Source organism: Chiloscyllium plagiosum, chromosome 13 (genome assembly GCF_004010195.1).
Source record: "Chiloscyllium plagiosum isolate BGI_BamShark_2017 chromosome 13, ASM401019v2, whole genome shotgun sequence".
NCBI classification, from domain to species: domain Eukaryota; kingdom Metazoa; phylum Chordata; class Chondrichthyes; order Orectolobiformes; family Hemiscylliidae; genus Chiloscyllium; species Chiloscyllium plagiosum.
In genome coordinates this window covers 34,087,609-34,105,671 of record NC_057722.1, presented here as the reverse complement: position 1 = coordinate 34,105,671, position 18,063 = coordinate 34,087,609, and the positions used below count along the sequence as shown (strand labels likewise).

The 18,063-nt window shown below is 38.8% G+C and overlaps 1 protein-coding gene across 1 annotated transcript in view; it reads left to right on the top strand.

Annotated features, from left to right (window-relative positions):
- The window catches only part of LOC122555904 (transient receptor potential cation channel subfamily V member 6-like), a 124,432-nt gene that overhangs the window by 92,550 nt on the left and 13,819 nt on the right, over positions 1-18,063 (top strand). The window contains exons 8-11 of the mRNA XM_043702170.1: positions 3,858-3,944; positions 9,859-9,935; positions 15,639-15,804; positions 16,705-16,771. Coding sequence (XP_043558105.1) covers positions 3,858-3,944; positions 9,859-9,935; positions 15,639-15,804; positions 16,705-16,771 — 397 coding nt within the window. The remainder of the gene's footprint in view (positions 1-3,857; positions 3,945-9,858; positions 9,936-15,638; positions 15,805-16,704; positions 16,772-18,063) is intronic.

Here is an 18,063-nt window from a genome sequence, read left to right as displayed (position 1 = left end):
GCAATATTCCAACAGTGGCTTAACCAATGTCCCGTACACACAACATGACCTCCCAACTCCTGCACTCAATACTCTGACCAATAAAGGAAAGCATACCAAACGCCTTCTTCACTATTGTATCTACCTGCGACTCCACTTTCAAGGAGCTATGAACCTGCACTGCAAGGTCTCTTTGTTCATCAACACTCCCTAGGACCTTACCATTAAGTGTATAAGTTCTGCTAAGATTTGCTTTCCCGAAATGCAGCACCTCGCATTTATCTGAATTAAACTCCATCTGCCACTTCTCAGCCCATTGGCCCATCTGGTCCAGATCCTGTTGTAATCTGAGGTAACCCTCTTAGATTCATTGACGATCTTGTAAAATTTAGATGGCAAGTTGGTTAATTTCACAAAATTGTGGTTCTAACTGTTTTTTTTCTGTGGACACGGTTTTATAAGATTACTGTTAGATATTTCATTCAGGGAATAGAAGATATTGAGTCTTCATTTGTGACAAAGCTCCTAAAATAACTTCTGTAGATGTTACTCATTTCAGGTTCCCAACTGATGTGTTCCATTTTGTATTTTCTTTTGTAATTGCATCTATCTAGAAACATTTCTCCAGCATTTCTGCTCTGGAGTCATGATTAGCCAGTCAGAGATTATGCCTGTCAAAAATACCTCTCCTTTCTGTCTCCTTTTGAATTTCCTAATTTCTTATTGTCTATCTGTCTTGATGTAGATTTTGACTGTGCAATGGGGAAAACAGATGGTAGTATACTGATCATTTGTTTTATATCTCTTCTGAAATAGAGATCAGGGAAGATATAAAAGAAGCTGCTGATTTGCAGTTGCCAATTTTATTCACGATCCTCCATCTGTCCTTTTGCTTCTTGGTCCTGTTTTTCTTTGCTCATTTGATAACATTTATTTCTATTTTTAATCATGACTTTAGATTTCTTTTTCTCAGGGCTCTTCTTCTCAGTTGACGTTTTGTGCCGTATTTGCCTTTCTGTCTTGTTTATAACATTTCATTCCTCATTGTTATAATGTATCCCTCTAAGTTTTGTTAACTGTGTTTCACCACAATCAGCTATTTGGGTCTGCATCTTCAGCTGAAAATATTTACTGGAATTCTGCTGCACTGGCCTATAATTCTGGTGATGTCCCATCAAGGGATGTTGATGGGCATGCAGCAAATAATCCATTTCAGATGGGAGTCTTCATATTGCGCACAGTTGCTGATGGCTGATGTTAATCCTTGAGGAGCAGGCCCAGGCTGCACATAAAGTTCCCAAATGCCACTGTGAGATGGTGCTTGTATCTGTTGCCAAAGCAGTGGCCTTTCACTTTACACCTTTCTCCTCAGCCATTGACTCGCAGGTTTGCTAAACAAAATTTAGGTCCTTGTGTCATATATGCAAAAAATCCTTAAAGCAGAGATTTGGGCATCCCACTGGTCATGTGACTCTGGCTTCTTTGCTATAGTGGAAATCTTATGTGTGTAACCTCTTGCATTCTGTGGATGTGTCCAAGCTAATAAAGCCTTGTCTGTTTGATGATTGGTCATAAATTTTGGAGCTCTGCCTTTGACATAACTGCCACATTTACCATTTTGTCCTGCTGGATTAACAACAAAGATGGAAACCCTTGAGTTTCTTCCTTTGACAATTGAGGTTTGTCTGTGTTTCACAGCCTGATGACAAGGCCCTGAAAGCACAGAAACCAAAACAGAAATTGCTGGAAAAGTTCAGCAGGTCTGGCAGCATCTGTGGAGAGAAATAAGAATTAATGTTTCGGGTCGAGTGACCCTTCTTCAGAAGGATCCTGTGGAGGTATCACTCTATCTGAAACGTTATCTCTGATTTCGGATACCAGTCCTGCTGAGCTTTTTCAGAAATTTCTGTTTTGGTTCCTGATTTACAAAATCCACAGTTTTTTTGCTGAGAACACAGGTCTTATAGAGAAGCAGCTCCATCCTAAGAGTCAGTTTGATGTTACTCCATGTGCATTTCTTGAGCTGGTCAAAGGTAATTGTTGATTTTTGTCAGTGTGTCAAGTTCTGTATCCAAGGAAAAGTTGTCTGATGTTGTGGCACTGAGGTGGCAGAATTTGGTAATCTCCTCCAGCATGGTGTTATTTTATGAATCAGAGTGTAAATGCACCATAGAGTCATCGAGATGTACAGCATGAAAACAAACCCGTCGGTCCAACCCGTCCATGCCGACCAGATATCCCAACCCAATCTAGTCCCACCTGCCAGCACCCGGCCCATATCCCTCCAAACCCTTTCTATTCATATACCCATCCAAATGCCTTTTAAATGTTGTAATTCCTCTGGTAGCTCATTCCATACATGTACCACCCTCTGTGTGAAAAAGTTGCCCCTTTGGTCTCTTCTATATCTTTCCCCTCTCTCCCTAAACCTATGCCCTCTTGATCTGGACTGCCCCACCCCGAGGAAGACTTTGTCTATAATGGTATTAAACTTTGCATGCAGTTCATTGAACTTTTAATTTTTATTATTACTTATTTTCTCATCAACTTGTTCAGAGATGTTATTACACACCTCTGGAGTAGGTTGGGTTCGAATCCGGCTCTCCCAGTGCAGAGGTGGGGACACTATTACTGCGCCACAACATTTATAATGTATTCTGAACTTGTAGCTCCAATTTGAAACCCCTGCTGTCATTTTCTTTCTTCATGGGATGTCCATGTCCCCAGTAAGCCAGCATTTCTTATCCAACTTAATTGCACATGAGAAAGTAGTGATGAGTTGCCTTCTCAAAAATAACTCAGTGAATTAAAAGGCAATTTCAGTGGACAGCTAACGCACTCAACCTGAGGCCAAATACTGCAGATGCTGGAAATCTGAAGTACAAACAGAAAATAGTGGAGAAACTCAGAAGGTTAGACAGCATCTGTGGAGTGAGAAACAGAATAACATTTCAGGTTTGGCTAATCTACATATTTAAAGAAGGACTTCAGTGGAGTCTGGGTGTTTTTGCCGTCTGCTCAGAATAACCGGTAAAAATTGATGATTGGTGGAAGGAGCAGGACATCAAAGGTAAGTCTTTCAGAGGATTATACTCTCACCCATCCATGCCTGGTCATCTTGTTCTCTGCTTTACTAGGGTGCTGCAGTGAAGCCACTGTCTGGTTAATACTTCTTGAAATGTCTTTCCGTATTTTAGTACTATCCTCTCCTGTTTCATTACGAGCTAATACCAGCTGTCAAGCATAATATACACTGTACTGTCTATTACTCATTATTATGACTAATCTTTCCCTCAGAAAGCTCACTAATTTTCATTGACTTCAATTATCTGTACATTTTTCTATTATCTACGGCAAGCTGTTCATTAATGATCTTAACAGTCCAAAATGGCCTCCCTCCTGACATGTTGATAATGTCATTAATTGATTTTGAATGGAGGAGGTGGGTTTGATAGAATTACAGTTAGGAATTCACAAATTTAACTCCAACCAAAAATCAATGTTTTTAACCAAAATTATCAAAGATCAAGAAGTTAACTCCCCACCCCTGCATTCCCATCACCATTACGCCAAGCACTACAGAAATAAATTTTATGGGAAAAAGATGCTATTATTTTTTGATCTCATAAGAATGGAATTCTCCACATTTAAAATGTTACGTTTAATTATTATTGTTCTTCCTTCTGCTTTTGGTTTTCAGCTTAATTAATTGCTTTGAAATCTCTACGTGGAAACTTGTAAACATGGGCTAGAAGAAGCAAAAATGGAATAAGGACAACTCTTACTTTGAATATTATTCAACTAAAGAAACAATGAACAATTACTTTTGGTGAAGCATTAAAGATAATAATTCTGACTGTGAACTCTTATTATTGCAGGAAGCCTATGCTTCTGCTGAAGACTTTGCTCGATTAGCAGGAGAAATTCTGACCGTTGTGGGTGCTGTTCTGATCCTAGTTACTGAGGTATGTAAATTACTGTGCTGGCTTCAAGACATAGTTTGATGATTATCCCCACGCTTCATTTTTTTGTGTTTAAATTCTACAGCAATGTAGTGCAGAGTGGATGAACCTGATGTACTTATTACGGAATTATCAGTGATTTCTTTGCTCAGACTGAGAGCTCGTTGGCTGGGATTCAGTTGTCTTCTTCACAGGATTAGATCACAAGTTTTCAGATTGGGAAAATTACTTAAAATGCAGGACTGCATGAAGGTTGCTGTCTCCCTTACTAGTGGTAGACAACTACTGGGAAGTCATAAGGGTTATTTCTGGGAAGTTGAGACAAATATGGCTCAAGTGGCTTTCTGTGCTAGCATCATATTGAACCATATGTGGACATACATTAGCTGTTAGACAGGAACGTCCTTTGAGGGTAATGAATCACCACCCATTAAGAGAGGAAATTAAACAAAACTCCATATATTACCTGAAATCCATGGACCCAACTATAACACACTGGATGAGCCACAAAAATGCATGGTTGTAAGAGCAGATTGGAAGCTAGGAATCCTGCAGTGAATAACTTACCTCCTAACTCCCAAAGCCTGCCCACTGTCTACAAAACACAAGTCATGGGTGTGATGGATTACTCCCCATTTAACTGGATGAATGCAGCTCCAACATCACTCAGTAAGCTTGGCACAATCCAGGACACAGCAGCCCGCTTGATTGCACCAAATCCATAAACATTCACTCTCTCCAGCACCAACACCCAGTGGCACCAGTATGTACCATCTACAAGATGCACTGCAGAAATTCACTAAAGCATCATATGTGGCACCTTCAAAATTCATGACCACTACTAACTGGAAGGACAGGGATTTAAGATACATGGGAACACCATCTGCAGGTCTCCCTTCAAGCCACCCACCAATCTGACTTGGACATATATTGCTGTTCATTCAGTGTTGCTGGGTCAAAATCCTGGAGCTCCCTCCCCAACATCATTGTGGATCCACCTATACCAAATGTGCTGCAGCAATTCAAGAAGCCAGTTCACCTTGTTGTCAGTTGAAGCCAGTTTCTCTTGGATAACTACATTTGGGTAAAAATGATGCCAAGCTAGCAACACCCACATAGTATGAATGATTAAAAAAAAACTCCAAACCCTAGAAACTGACAATAGCATTACCTTTTGATGGCATGCTTCTGGGTTAATTGCACCATCACCAACCACAGCCTGCTAAGTGGTGGATTCTGAGTGGTGAGTGGTGCATTCCCAAGTTTTAACATTCCCTATGGAAAGTCTGGATTGGCCTCAACTGTTTAAACGCAGGTCATGAGAAGATGTGGTCTTGGGACATGAGGAACAGCTCAAATTGTGACTGTGGTCATCCACGTCAGACTATTGCCCATATACTGAACCCTTGCTACTGAACCCATTACTGGTGGAACCAGAACACTTGCATTCCATCAGCTGAAGCTTTTTAATGGATTGTCCACCACTATGTTGAATTCTGACTGTTTCACAGATATACTAATAATAAAGCTCTGTCTGACACTGAGCTATCTATCTCTAACCACACACTATTTGAACTCTAAATTTGACTCCTGTGCAATACCTTAGGAGCTGTCTCATGTCATATTTAAAGAAGTCTTACATTGACTCCGTGTGCTAGTTATAAACATGAATCTGCTGTTGTTACATTTTTGTATTATCTTATTTTCATTCTAAATTTCTGTATCAGCATCTAAAGTGGAAGCTGAGCACAAATTTTATAACTGACTTGAACCATTGTGGAGTGATTTTTAGATAATCTTCTAACTCATACCTTGCTATTTTTCTTTGTCAACAATGTTTCTCCTGATTTAAGCAAACTGCAGATATAAGATTTTAGGGTCATTTAAAAAAAAAATTCATACCTATTCATCTATTGAATATAGACTTGCAGTTTAGTAAGTTTTTTGAACTTGGCTTTGTGCTGTCTCTCTTCTGGATAACCTTAAAGGTTATACAGGTCATTCTGTTATAACGCGACAGTTGTGTTCCTCTGCAACCTTGCGCTATATAAAATCGTTCTATTGGAAACTGCTATAGAAATTGCGCTATAGAAGCTAGCAGTATGGAAAACTCAATATACCCGTTCAGCAGAAAGTTTATGTCATGCAAACAATGTCCACAATTTATCAATCGTGTTATAGCCAATTCATGCTGATGAAATATGTGTTATAGAACTATGTGTACTATGAAGACTGCTGGATGTCCTCATTTGCCTTCTCTCCCCCAAATAAATTAAGGCTGCAAAAATTGGTCCTGTAGCACCCATACTTGTGGCACAATAGTTGCCAATTCGGATTCATACATTTCTGGTGAGAGCTTTATTGAAAACCATCCTGATTAGAGTGTTAGTATGGGCACACAATGTCTGTAGAGTATGCAGTGTAGACAGACAGTGATAACAATAATATGTAATGCCAATTTGATGCTAGTATTGAAGTTTTGGAGTTCTGCATTCCAACTGAAAGCATCCCTTAACCTTGCATAGCTAAATATGGAGTCAGTAGCGTGAAGAAATTAAACATGATCATGGCTGATTCTCCATCTCAATGCCACATTCTAACTCTCTTTGCAGATCGGATGTTGTTTTTGTTGTCTGGAAATTTATCTATTTCTTTCTTAAATATATTCCATGACTTGACATCCATCACCATCTGTGGTGGAGAACTCCACCATCTGACCGCAGGAGTCTCGACTCATCTCAGTCCTAAAGGCTGATCCTATATTTTGAGACAATGGCTATTTGTTCTAAATGTGCCTGACAGGGGAAACATTGTTCCTGCATCAGAATTTGATCTGGTTCCCTGAGATTTCCCTGCATTCTTCTAAACCTCATTGAATACAGACCTAGTCGGCTCAACCTTTCCACATATGACAACTCTGCTTTTTCAGGAATTACTCTGATGAATCTTTTCTGTACTGCGTCTATGGCACATATATCTGTTGTTAGGTAAGGTAACCAAAACTGGACTCGGGTGTAGCCTTAGCAAGGCACTGTAGAGTCACACTGTACTCAAATCCTCTTGTAATTAAGGTCAATGTACCGTTTGCCTTCCTAATTACTTGCTTTATGCTTCCTAACTATGTGGCTGCTTTCAATAACTGGTGTACAAGGACATCCAGGGCCCCTTGTAAATTAACTTATCTCCATTTAATTAATACTACCATGCATTTGCCTACTTAACTTATCTAAATTGACTTGAAGTTTCTTTAAATTCTATGTATAACTTACAGTCCTATCATGTGTCATCAGCGAACATGGAAATATACCATTTGATTCTGTCATCCAAATCATTGATGCATTTGTGAATAGCTGGAGCTAAAGCACTGATCGCTTCAGTACCCCACTAGTCAGTGCCTTGCAATCAAACTTGGCTTCTCTCTGTCTGTCTGCTAATCTATTCTCATTCCATATCAGCATCACAGGTAGATAGGATACTGAAGAAGGCATTTGATAAGCTTTCCTTTATTGGTCAGAGCATTGAGTATAGGAGTTGGGAGGTCATGTTGTGGCTGTCCAGGATATTGGTTAGGCCACTTTTAGAGTATTGCATACAATTCTGGTCTCCTTCCTATCAGAAGGTTGTTGTGAAACTTGAAAAGGTTCAGAATAAATTTACAAGGATGTTGCTAGGGTTGGAGGGTTTGAGCTATAGGGAGAGGCTGAGGCTAAGGCTGTTTTCCCTGGAGCGTAGGGGCTGAGGGGTGACCATATAGAGGTTTGTAAAATCAAGAGGGGCATGGATAGGGTAAATAGATAGAGTTTTCTCTGTGGTGGGGAATCCAGAACTAGAGGACATAGGTTTAGGGTGAGAGGGGAAAGATTTAAAAGGGACCTGAGGGGCAACTTTTTCACACAGAGGATGGTGCATGTATGGAATGAGCTGCCAGAGGAAGGGTAGAGACTGGTACAATTGCAGCATTTAAAAAGGCATCTGGAGGGGGAGGGGCAAATGCTGACAAATGGGACTGGATTAGATTAGGATATCTGGTCGACCTGGACGAGTTAGACCGAAGTTTCCATGCTGTACATCTCAATGACTCTGACTTTATATTAACCACAGTCCCATGTGTTTTAATTTTGCACATTGACCACTTATGTGGGATCGTATCAAAAGATTTCTGAAAAACCAACAATAACTCATCCACTAGTTCTCCCTCATCTGTTCTACCAATTATATCCTCAAAAACTCTAGTAGGTTTGTCAGAATGAATGAGTGACATGCCTCATGCTGAAGGACTTTGTCATGATTTCAAGGATTCTACTCAGATGACATGCTGTCAGACATGGAGACTGTATCCTGGTGAAGTTGCCAGTCTTGTGTTACTGCAGACTGTCTGCATGGGCATGACAGCCTTGGACATCCACCCACCATCCTTAATAGGATGCCAGTATGGCAGTGGCAAGTTAAGAGGCTGCCTGCAGAAAAGTGCTGCTGGTGGGCACGTTGGTAACATGGGCAGATTCAGGGTTCTATTATGGCCTTGACATCAAAGCCCCGATTACCCTAGGAAAATCCACTACATTAACTCTGTTTCTCTTTCCACAGGTGCATCCAGACCTGCTGAATAGTTCCACAATTTCCTGCTTTAATTTCCAAATCTTTCTTGTTGCCGATTTAATAATTTAAACACAGCAATCTTTTTTCAGGTCCATTATTTAGGACAAACCTTTAACATTTTGGGCACAATGACCCAGTCCCGGACTTGGTGAATGTAGAGATGGGGTGGTAACATATTGATGAAGGGGCAACTCTGACACTGTCCCATTTCCACCTGAAATTCCAAATAGGAAGGTCCAAGCTCCACCTTCCTGTCCGGTCATGAATGAAGGCCCCTAAAAGGTTAATTAATGATCAATTAATTTGTTTGTGCATGATTGAGGAACTGGACTATGCAGTGAGAGAGGATGCTGAAAGCCCTCCATCCTCCCAACTTTCTCCCCCACTCTGTCTCCCTCAATCCCAGACCTTTGCATCCCACCCCTCCCCCTCCCCCAAGCCCAAAAGCAGAGAAATCACTTTTTTGTTGTAGTAGTATAATGGGAGGGTTCCAATCCACCTTAACAGGCAAAGATGATACCAGCTTAGATCACTTCTACAGAATATGCTTAAGGGTATATTCAAATTCACAACATGGAGGAAAAATATCAAGGTGAAGCTCCTGCTTTGGAGAATGGTTGAGCCCTTTAACTAAAACATCACAGACAATCACCTGATGAAGGAGCGTCGCTCCGAAAGCTAGTGTGCTTCCAATTAAACCTGTTGGACTATAACCTGGTGTTGTGTGATTTTTAACTTTGTACACCCCAGTCCAACACCGGCATCTCCAAATCATCACAGATAAGAGTAATTATAACCATATTACTATGAAGTATGTATGATTTCTCTGTTTTAGTTTTGAACTCTATTTTGGATTTATAACATTTGTCAGTGCAAACACGTGGGACAATTTTTTCCCTCCCTCTATTCAATGTGCCTGTTTTGATGTTGGCTCCTCTTTAATCATAGTTTCTTCTTAAGTCTTTAGGAATTTCTTTTTGTCATACTTAGCCATTTTTATTGATTTTGATATATACCTTAACAACCAGTCAGTTCTGATTTCAACTATTTTACTTTCAGCTGATTAGAAAATGTGGTAACAAAACTGTCAAACAGGCTATGTGCACCACATGTTGGACTTATTGAATATATCTTAGACAGATGGATATGTAGACTTTGGGGAAAACTAACATAAAATTCACTTCCTTGCAATTAAGGTTTTGTTAAATACAAAAAGAAGTCATCTATACTATTTGCCCTGCATTGTCTAACCTGCAATTAAATACATAAAGGTGGTTCACAAAATTTACTAAGATATATCAACTCATTATCTTTTCAGATACCACGATTGATTCACATAGGGCCTGCAAAATATTTTGGGAACACCGTAACTGGAGGTCCTTTTCACATTACAATGTAAGACAATTAAATTTCATATTTATTCACATCCTTTCTGATTCAATTTACAAATTTTGTATTGCATTCTGATTACTATGATATTATAATAATTTATTCTATAATTTAACAGCAACTGTTAAGAATTTTATACAAGAAAGCAGTCCTACATCTGAGAATACTTTGTTTGTGCTAATCAAAGTCTGCTCTAATTCAATTAAGAAATTCCTATTCACAGTACCTTCCTCAAGGAACAAAGTGATTGCAAATGTCTGTTTCCATGTTATCTTAAAGTGGAGCCAGACCTGCATATATAAAAAATAAAGTTAAATCTTTTATTGTTAATTAAGTTATATTTAAAAAGGTAGAAAATATTGATTTACTTAAAAAAATCAAATTATGTTCTCAAAAAGAAGACTTAATATGTATCAATTGACTTGAGACTGAACAAATTCTATTCTTGTCAATTGCATCTGATCAATATAGAAAACATGGGAATTTTAATTTAGCAATAATTGAAATTCGTAATGGTTGTAGCATGTGTAGAGAATAGTCCACTTGGTAATGAATTGTTTATCGTTTTTTTTTAAAAGTTTTCAAGGGAAAACAAAAGATTTTCCCCTTTGAGAAAAGTCTGGATTTTCCCCTTTGAGGTGAGAATGAGAAGTCCAGAGAATTTCCTGATATCAGAATCTCACTTCCTTTCCAACAATGCTTATCCCATGCTACTTTCACAATGGGGTTAGCTGAAGTCAGGCCTGCTATTTCCTGAAGCAGATCCGAGACAGAATGAATGTTGTGGCAGTGAGTTTCCATTCACTAGGGCATTGGCTCAGTTTGTCAATGATTGTGAGGACCTTGATTCTTACTTCCCACCCATAATCCCATGCTCTCATTACCTATCCTCCCCAAATACCCCATTCCCTTGCCTCCTCCACCCCCATGCCCATTCAGCCAGTATCCACGAGGTGTAGAACTCATAAGCACAGGAACAACAATAGGAAGACTTTGGAAGTTGTTAAATAAAGAAAATATTTTTTTAAATCATTATGCTATTTAAAATCTATCGATACAATCAACAATTCAAAATCCACTTGCAAGCTCAGAGAACAGTTAAGATAAACAAATTTCAGTCTCTTTCACAATTACATTACATTTTTACATTACATTACATTACATTACATTACAATGTGGAAACAGGCCCTTCGGCCCAACAAGTCCACACCGACCCGCCGAAGCGCAACCCACCCATACCCCTACATTTACCCCTTACCTAACACTACGGGCAATTTAGCATGGCCAGTTCACCTGACCCTGCACATCTTTGGACTGTGGGAGGAAACCGGAGCACCCGGAGGAAACCCACGCAGACACGGGGAGAACGTGCAAACTCCACACAGTCAGTCGCCTGAGTCGGGAATTGAACCCGGGTCTCTGGCGCTGTGAGGCAATAGTGCTAACCACTGTGCCACCGTGCCGCCCACCGTGCCGCCGTGTAGCAACAACCCATGTATAGCTGAATCAGTGGAGTTTGGGCTTCAGTCAAGCATTGATAATGAGATTCCATTGCCCACTATGTCATTAAAACCTTCAAGGACATTCAAAGAACTCAGCAAATTGTTCAAGTTTTGAAGTTTAGCTGAAGATGTCTGACCTCTTACTCAGAGAAAAAAAAACATGGTGTAACAATTGACATAGGCCAATCTGAATTTCATTACTGGTCTATATAGTCAAATACTTGCCATTGTCACTCATCAATTTAATGATAAATTTCCTTTTTAAGAACAAATAATATTTAATAAAATAATTGCCTTAAAGGCAAATTTAAATAATTAGTATTTAAATATGATGTGTGAAGCTGACAACAGCCTTTAAACCTGCTGTCAAAATATTCTTGACTCCAAAACAAAGATATGTATGGTTTATGAGATCTCTGAGCTAGTGTGAACCACATTGCTTTCAAAAGCCAGCCTGACTCCATGAAAATTGTGGGGTGCCTGCAAGACTTACCTCAGCTGGTAATGTGGGACAGTTGGATGTGTGCACAGGACCTGCATGTTTATCCCACAATGTTGAAATTTGCTAATGATGGAATTGGACACTGAAATCCGAGAATTGAATTCATCTCCTTCCTTTTTAAGAGTCCGCCAGAATGGGGTTCACTCTGTGTCAGGACAGGAAGATGCAGCCCAAAGTATTTTTTAGGAATTCTGAGTTTCTTTCTAGTGTTGGAGGAAGGGAAAGTTGAATTCCTTTGGGTGAAGTTGAATCAGTATGGCTGAATTATTCATGTTCTTGTGGACTTTATAACCTAGGTTGACTGCATAGTGTAATATTGAAGGAGTTCTGCACTATTGGAGGGACCACTTGTTTAATTATTTATGGAATCAACTTCTCAATTGATTATACTCCGGATTCACATAACAATTAAAGATCCCTTTAAAGAAATGAAAGTGTTCTAGTCAACATTATTCAATTGGAAAATAGCACCAAAAAATATCCCAGAATGAGGTGGTATTCTATTTGACAATGACTGGTGAAGGGGTTCTTCATATTGAATGACTGTGATACATTCCTACAGGATGGCTTAGAATTTACAGCTTCCTTGAATCTGTTGAAAGTTCAGGATTTAGTGGATTTAGCAACAAAAATCCTGAACTTGCAGTCTATTGTTCATTGTTTCATTACAGGACGCACTGTGCAAGGGTAAGTAGTCAGCTCCAGTAAAAAGAAATAAACTGACCATAAAGGGCATTTGATAAAGGATGGGAAGGAATTAATTCAGATATTATATGAATCTGTATGTTCCTTTCTCTCCCACAAATTGTGTGTGTGTGAGATCTGAGAGGTTTTAAAATGATCAGATTGGAAAATAGCAATAAAATTGCAGTTTTTAAATCTGCAATTGTAATAGTCCATTATATCCTTTAAGCATTATATTGGCTAATATATAATACTATGATGGTATGATGTTCACTGCTGATACAGTTGATACGTAATATACATGTTACGTAATGTTTTGAAGGGTGGTATTGATGTTTACAGAATAAAGGCTACAATAGTATAGTTATAATTATACCAATGTGTTTGTGCATAAAGAGCTAAATTCAAAAGAAAAAGAATTTCCCATTGCTTGTTTTCTGAACAAGGTTTCCCAAAATTTCTCAATTAGGCTATATGCACTTTCTCTTTACCATATAACACCATGTAATAAGAAAGATGAGGGGAGATTTTCTGCTCTGATGCGGCCAGCAGCTCAGGTGTGCCTAGGCCTTTGAGATATGGAAGATTTGATGCAGGAGTGTCAGGAGTGCAAATTCATTGAGAGGGCAAAGCTGGGCTCTCAGATATGTGCTTCTGGAGTGTAGATGCTCATTAATATGCTGAAAAGGATATAGGTTGTTTCATACACTGCATTTTTCAAATAGCTGCACACATAGTGTACTGTCCTTGTTGTGTGACTGTTGAGAACAGATGGACTTCCAACCCCCCAGCCTTTTTTATGCATTGTTTTTTGATATTTTGCAAATGACCACAAATTTGCTTGCTTTTTTTTCCACTTTCCTGCCATTTAAGGGAATTGGTCTCTGACAAAAATCGATGTTAAATGGGCTGGCTATTCCTATGGTAATTTCTCTTGGAAAGCTGAAAGATAAAGAGAAATGCACAGAAAAAAAAACTAGAAGAAAGTCTGCTTCTATCTGATGCCATTTGCAGAGATATGCCTGGCAGAATTTAGTAATGTCAACTGGAGCTAGCAGAGGCAGTGCAGAAAACCCATGCAAGAGATCTCCAAATGGCTGTAGATGGTATGAAAACTGGCCATATTTAGTGACGGGCAGGAAGGGTCTGGATGCAAAATATCTGCTCACTACTGTGATTGTGTTAATTAATGAGCCATTTAAAACCCCATCATAGTGATTGCATCTTTCTTATTCTGAAACTATATCCATATAGGCTTGCTGGATGAGTTCTCCAAGGTGTCCTCTCTCAGTACAGCTGTGACTATCTCCTTAATCAGTAATGCAACTCCCCCACCCCTTTTACATCCCTATCTATCACATTTGAAACATCTAAACTCTGGAACATTTCTGCCAGTCTTGCCCTTCTCTCAACTAAGTTTTGTAATGGCTGCCACATTGTAGTCTCACATGCTAGTCCAGGCTCTAAGCTCATCTGCTTTACTTGTTATATTCCTCGCGTTAAAGTAAATACATTTCAGACAGGCCTTGCCTGTTCCTCCTATTTGACATACTTGACTTAACATTGACCTTTTCCTCAATCACTCCACATATTAACCCGGTGTTCTGCTTCCCACCATCTGCCACATCAGTTTAAAACCTCCCCTATGATACTGGTCAATATCCCTACAAGGATATTGGTGCCCCTCCAGTTTAGGTGCAACCTGTAACATGGGATTGCTTTCTAGGCCAGCATTTATTACCCAATCATAGTTGCCGAGAGAACATTTAAAATTGCTGTGGGTCTGAAGTCACATACAGGCCAGACTAGGTAAGGAAGGCGGGTTTCCTTTCCTAAAGAGCATTTGGGAACCAGTTGGGATTTTTAAATGTACAGTTGACAGTGGTTGCTATTAAGCTAACTTCATTATTCCAAGTGTTTAATGATTTCAAATTTCACTGTCTGCCATGATGGGGTTATATGCATATCTCCAAGAGAGAACCTGGGGTTTTAGTCTAGTCCAGTGACATCACCACTACCCCATCAGTTCTGAGAAAGGGTCACTCGACCTGAAAAGTTAACTCTGATTTCTCTCCACAGTTGCTGCCAGACATGCTGAGCTTTTCCAGCAATTACTGTTTTTGTTTCTGACATTACCACTATGCCATTTTCTCTCCAAAATAAGGGGATGTGATGCCCTTGAAAGACATGATTGTTGAGGCTTTGTATTGTATCTGTGTGAGGTGAAGACATATCCTTGAATTTAAAACTGCATGACATATGTTTATAATAGCAATAAAAATGTTTACTGAAAATAATTTGCGGCATATTTTATCCCCAATATATGTAATGACTGGGTAGACTTCCCTTATGAAATTCTATTCAAATCTATTGATGTCTGGTGTGTCTTTTCACATACCCTACATGTAATGCTCCCAGAGCTGAGGCTGTTCATCATATATATTCAAAATGTATTGTCTTCTGAGGAAGTTTATTCTGACGAAAAGCAGGACAACCACTTCATATAGCTCTAAGTTGAATTTTCTAGCCAACAAACAAGAACATCAGGTGCTGTATGCTCTATCACTTATGCAAATAACCTTTTTGCTGCTTACCTGTTGACATTCAATTCACTCAACAAATACTTATCATTTCTCCCCTACCTTGACTTTTAAAAGTCTGATAACATTGTAAAATTAATTTTGAACCTTCATAAAAGTAGAGGTAGTTCTTGTCCTTGCCTTGAAGTGTCAACATAATGTTAATTTACAATTGCTGCCACATTTTCTGTAACTCCTATCAGGCATTTTCTGCTCTCTGTTCAAACCCAAAGCACAAGCCAGGTCTTTATTTTAAGTGAGCAGATCATGGAAATTTTGTTTTATGCAGTCAATCCACTGCACATCCACCTTACTTGACTCGGTATGTCTGGTTTTTAAAAAAATTAGCAAACTTTTCCTTCAAGTATCAACAACTTCACAACATAGGACTGTTTCTCTACCTCCTAACCTAAGAAACCTTTTTTCTAATTTTGATTTTTAGGATTGTTTATGCTTGCTTTGTTCTAATCACCATGATACTAAGAGTTTTGAACCATGAATGGGAAACCGTTATAATGGCGTATGCTTTGATAAGTGCCTGGTGTAATGTCCTTTACTTTGCACGTGGATTCAAGTTGCTTGGTCCCCTCTGTATCATGATACAAAAGGTTGGTAGTTTATTTTCTTAATATGTCATTCAGCCAAAAAATCATCTTGAAGATTCTAATTATAAGCATGGTGTCCCTTTTTAAGGGTCCTGTGTTTCTTTTTATTTGAAGATTGCATGAATATTCGTGTGGTTGATCATCTGTCACTCCAGAAGGAAACACTGACTTACTCATTTACAAGTTAGTTTTTTGGCTTTGACATTTGTTATCTGTGCCCAATTTTCTTAACTTTTTTCCAGCAATTTAGTGATTTCATAATCTGTTTTTATAAATTTACACTGGACACCAATATTATTAGGGGTGGCGGGGTTTGGGGGTTGGGGAAGCTTTACATAGGGCCAAAAACTAATGTTTTGATCTAAACATTTTTATACTAAAACACTCCTACTTTCATCTTTGTTCCTCTACCTCCTTAAAATAATGCTGCATGAAGGAAATGTGTATTCTAAAGCAAAAGCTGGGGCTCCATTCGGAGCTAAGCTCAACCAAGACTCTCCTGATGAAATGAAAATTTCTCTCTGTTGGGCCTAAGGTTCCTGCATGAAATGAATTTGACTGGTTTCACCTAGTTTTTGAACACAAACTCAAGTTGTGGAGTTTGTAGATAACAGCCCTGCAGAATAGGAGGGACAGTCCAGTAGGTTTAACAATGCATGATACTTTAAATGCAAATGGCAAATAGTTGATATAAGTAAAATGGAGTCAAAATCACTAAAATAGTAAAATCTATGGTAAGATCAGTCTTTCCTTAAACAAAAAAATGGAGTTGATTTTCTCAGAGCTTCTTTGCAGTAGAATTGATTTAACTTTTGTACTACTTATGATAGTCAGCTCAGTGTTATCATAATCCAATTGCCTGCTATGTAACTAATAAATTATTTTTCCTTTTCTCTTTATTAGATGATTTTTGGTGATCTTATGAGGTTTTGTTACGTTCTGATAATTGTCATTATAGGATTTGGTGCAGGTAGGTAAAACATACAATGATAGAAATAGAACATGGCAAATTGAAATGAAAAGGAAATGCTGGGAATATACAGCAATGTTTATAAAGAGAAAAGTTATAGTAACATTTTGGAAGCCAATTCTCCTCAAAAATTGACAATGAGAAATAATGCCTATCAAAATAAAACCAGAATGGTGGGAGAGAAATCTTGGATTGAATATGTTTTATTATAACGCTGAAAACTAATGTCAGCAGAATGATCATTTTAGTGAGGCAAGGAAAAGACAGATTAAAAAGTCAGACAATAATTAATTTGTTGGCGATCTGAAGTATAAAAAAAATGAACTGGAATTGTCTCCACTTTATTTCCTCCCCACTCTGCAATCTATTCCTTGTAAGTCATTTTCACAATTCATGTCACTATGTTTGACCACCGCCCCCCCCACCGATTGACAAGATGAGCTATTCAATTCATTTCCTCTCCTTTATCTTAAAATTTTTGTCTAAGTGCTTAGACATTAATGGGAGTCAAACTCACTGCCCCCAGTACAGTTTAGAGGCAGGCATGAGCTGTAGCTTGTACAGGCAGACTGTGTGAAAGATTAACCTCAGTACCTTAGGACTTGTAACAACAGAAGAACAACACAATTCCCTATAGCCCTCATTCCCGCACAGTCCCCAATCCCATCCATGCCAACACATCACATGCCCTCCACTCAGCCCCCCACAACCCACTCAAACCATTATGGCAGCCTAAGGGATGTGTGATCTTGGAACTTAGGACATTGAATATTTTTAAGACAGAGACGTAAAAGGTTTTTGTTAGGTGGGGAAGCCAAATGTTATTGGGAGTGGATGGGATGGTGAAATTAAAAACACCATGAGATCAGCTATATAGTGGCAGAGTAGGCTTAAGGATTCAAATTATTTGCTTCTGTATATTCACACAGGGAAACCAAAAGTTGTTCTTAAGGCAACTGCACTCATTAATATGGAAGTGTAGCTTCCATGAACCTTCAACCTACTGCTATTTACTCCCCAGTGAAAATGGTGTGTAACAAGTTTGAGGAGGATGACCTCTGATAATGGGTTTTGGTATCATTTTGGATCAGTTAAAAATCTTTTATGCATACACGTAAAGTCTGAAGTCGGTCAGACAAAACACACTAACAGTTTGAAATTTTAAAAATGGAGTATACTATGTAGCTACTAGAAATAATTTAACCTGGAAAGGTGTGGCTCCAAGCAAGAATAATGGCAGTAAAAATGGTAGTAATTGGAAACGCAGCACAATTTGCCTCCCATAACCCGTG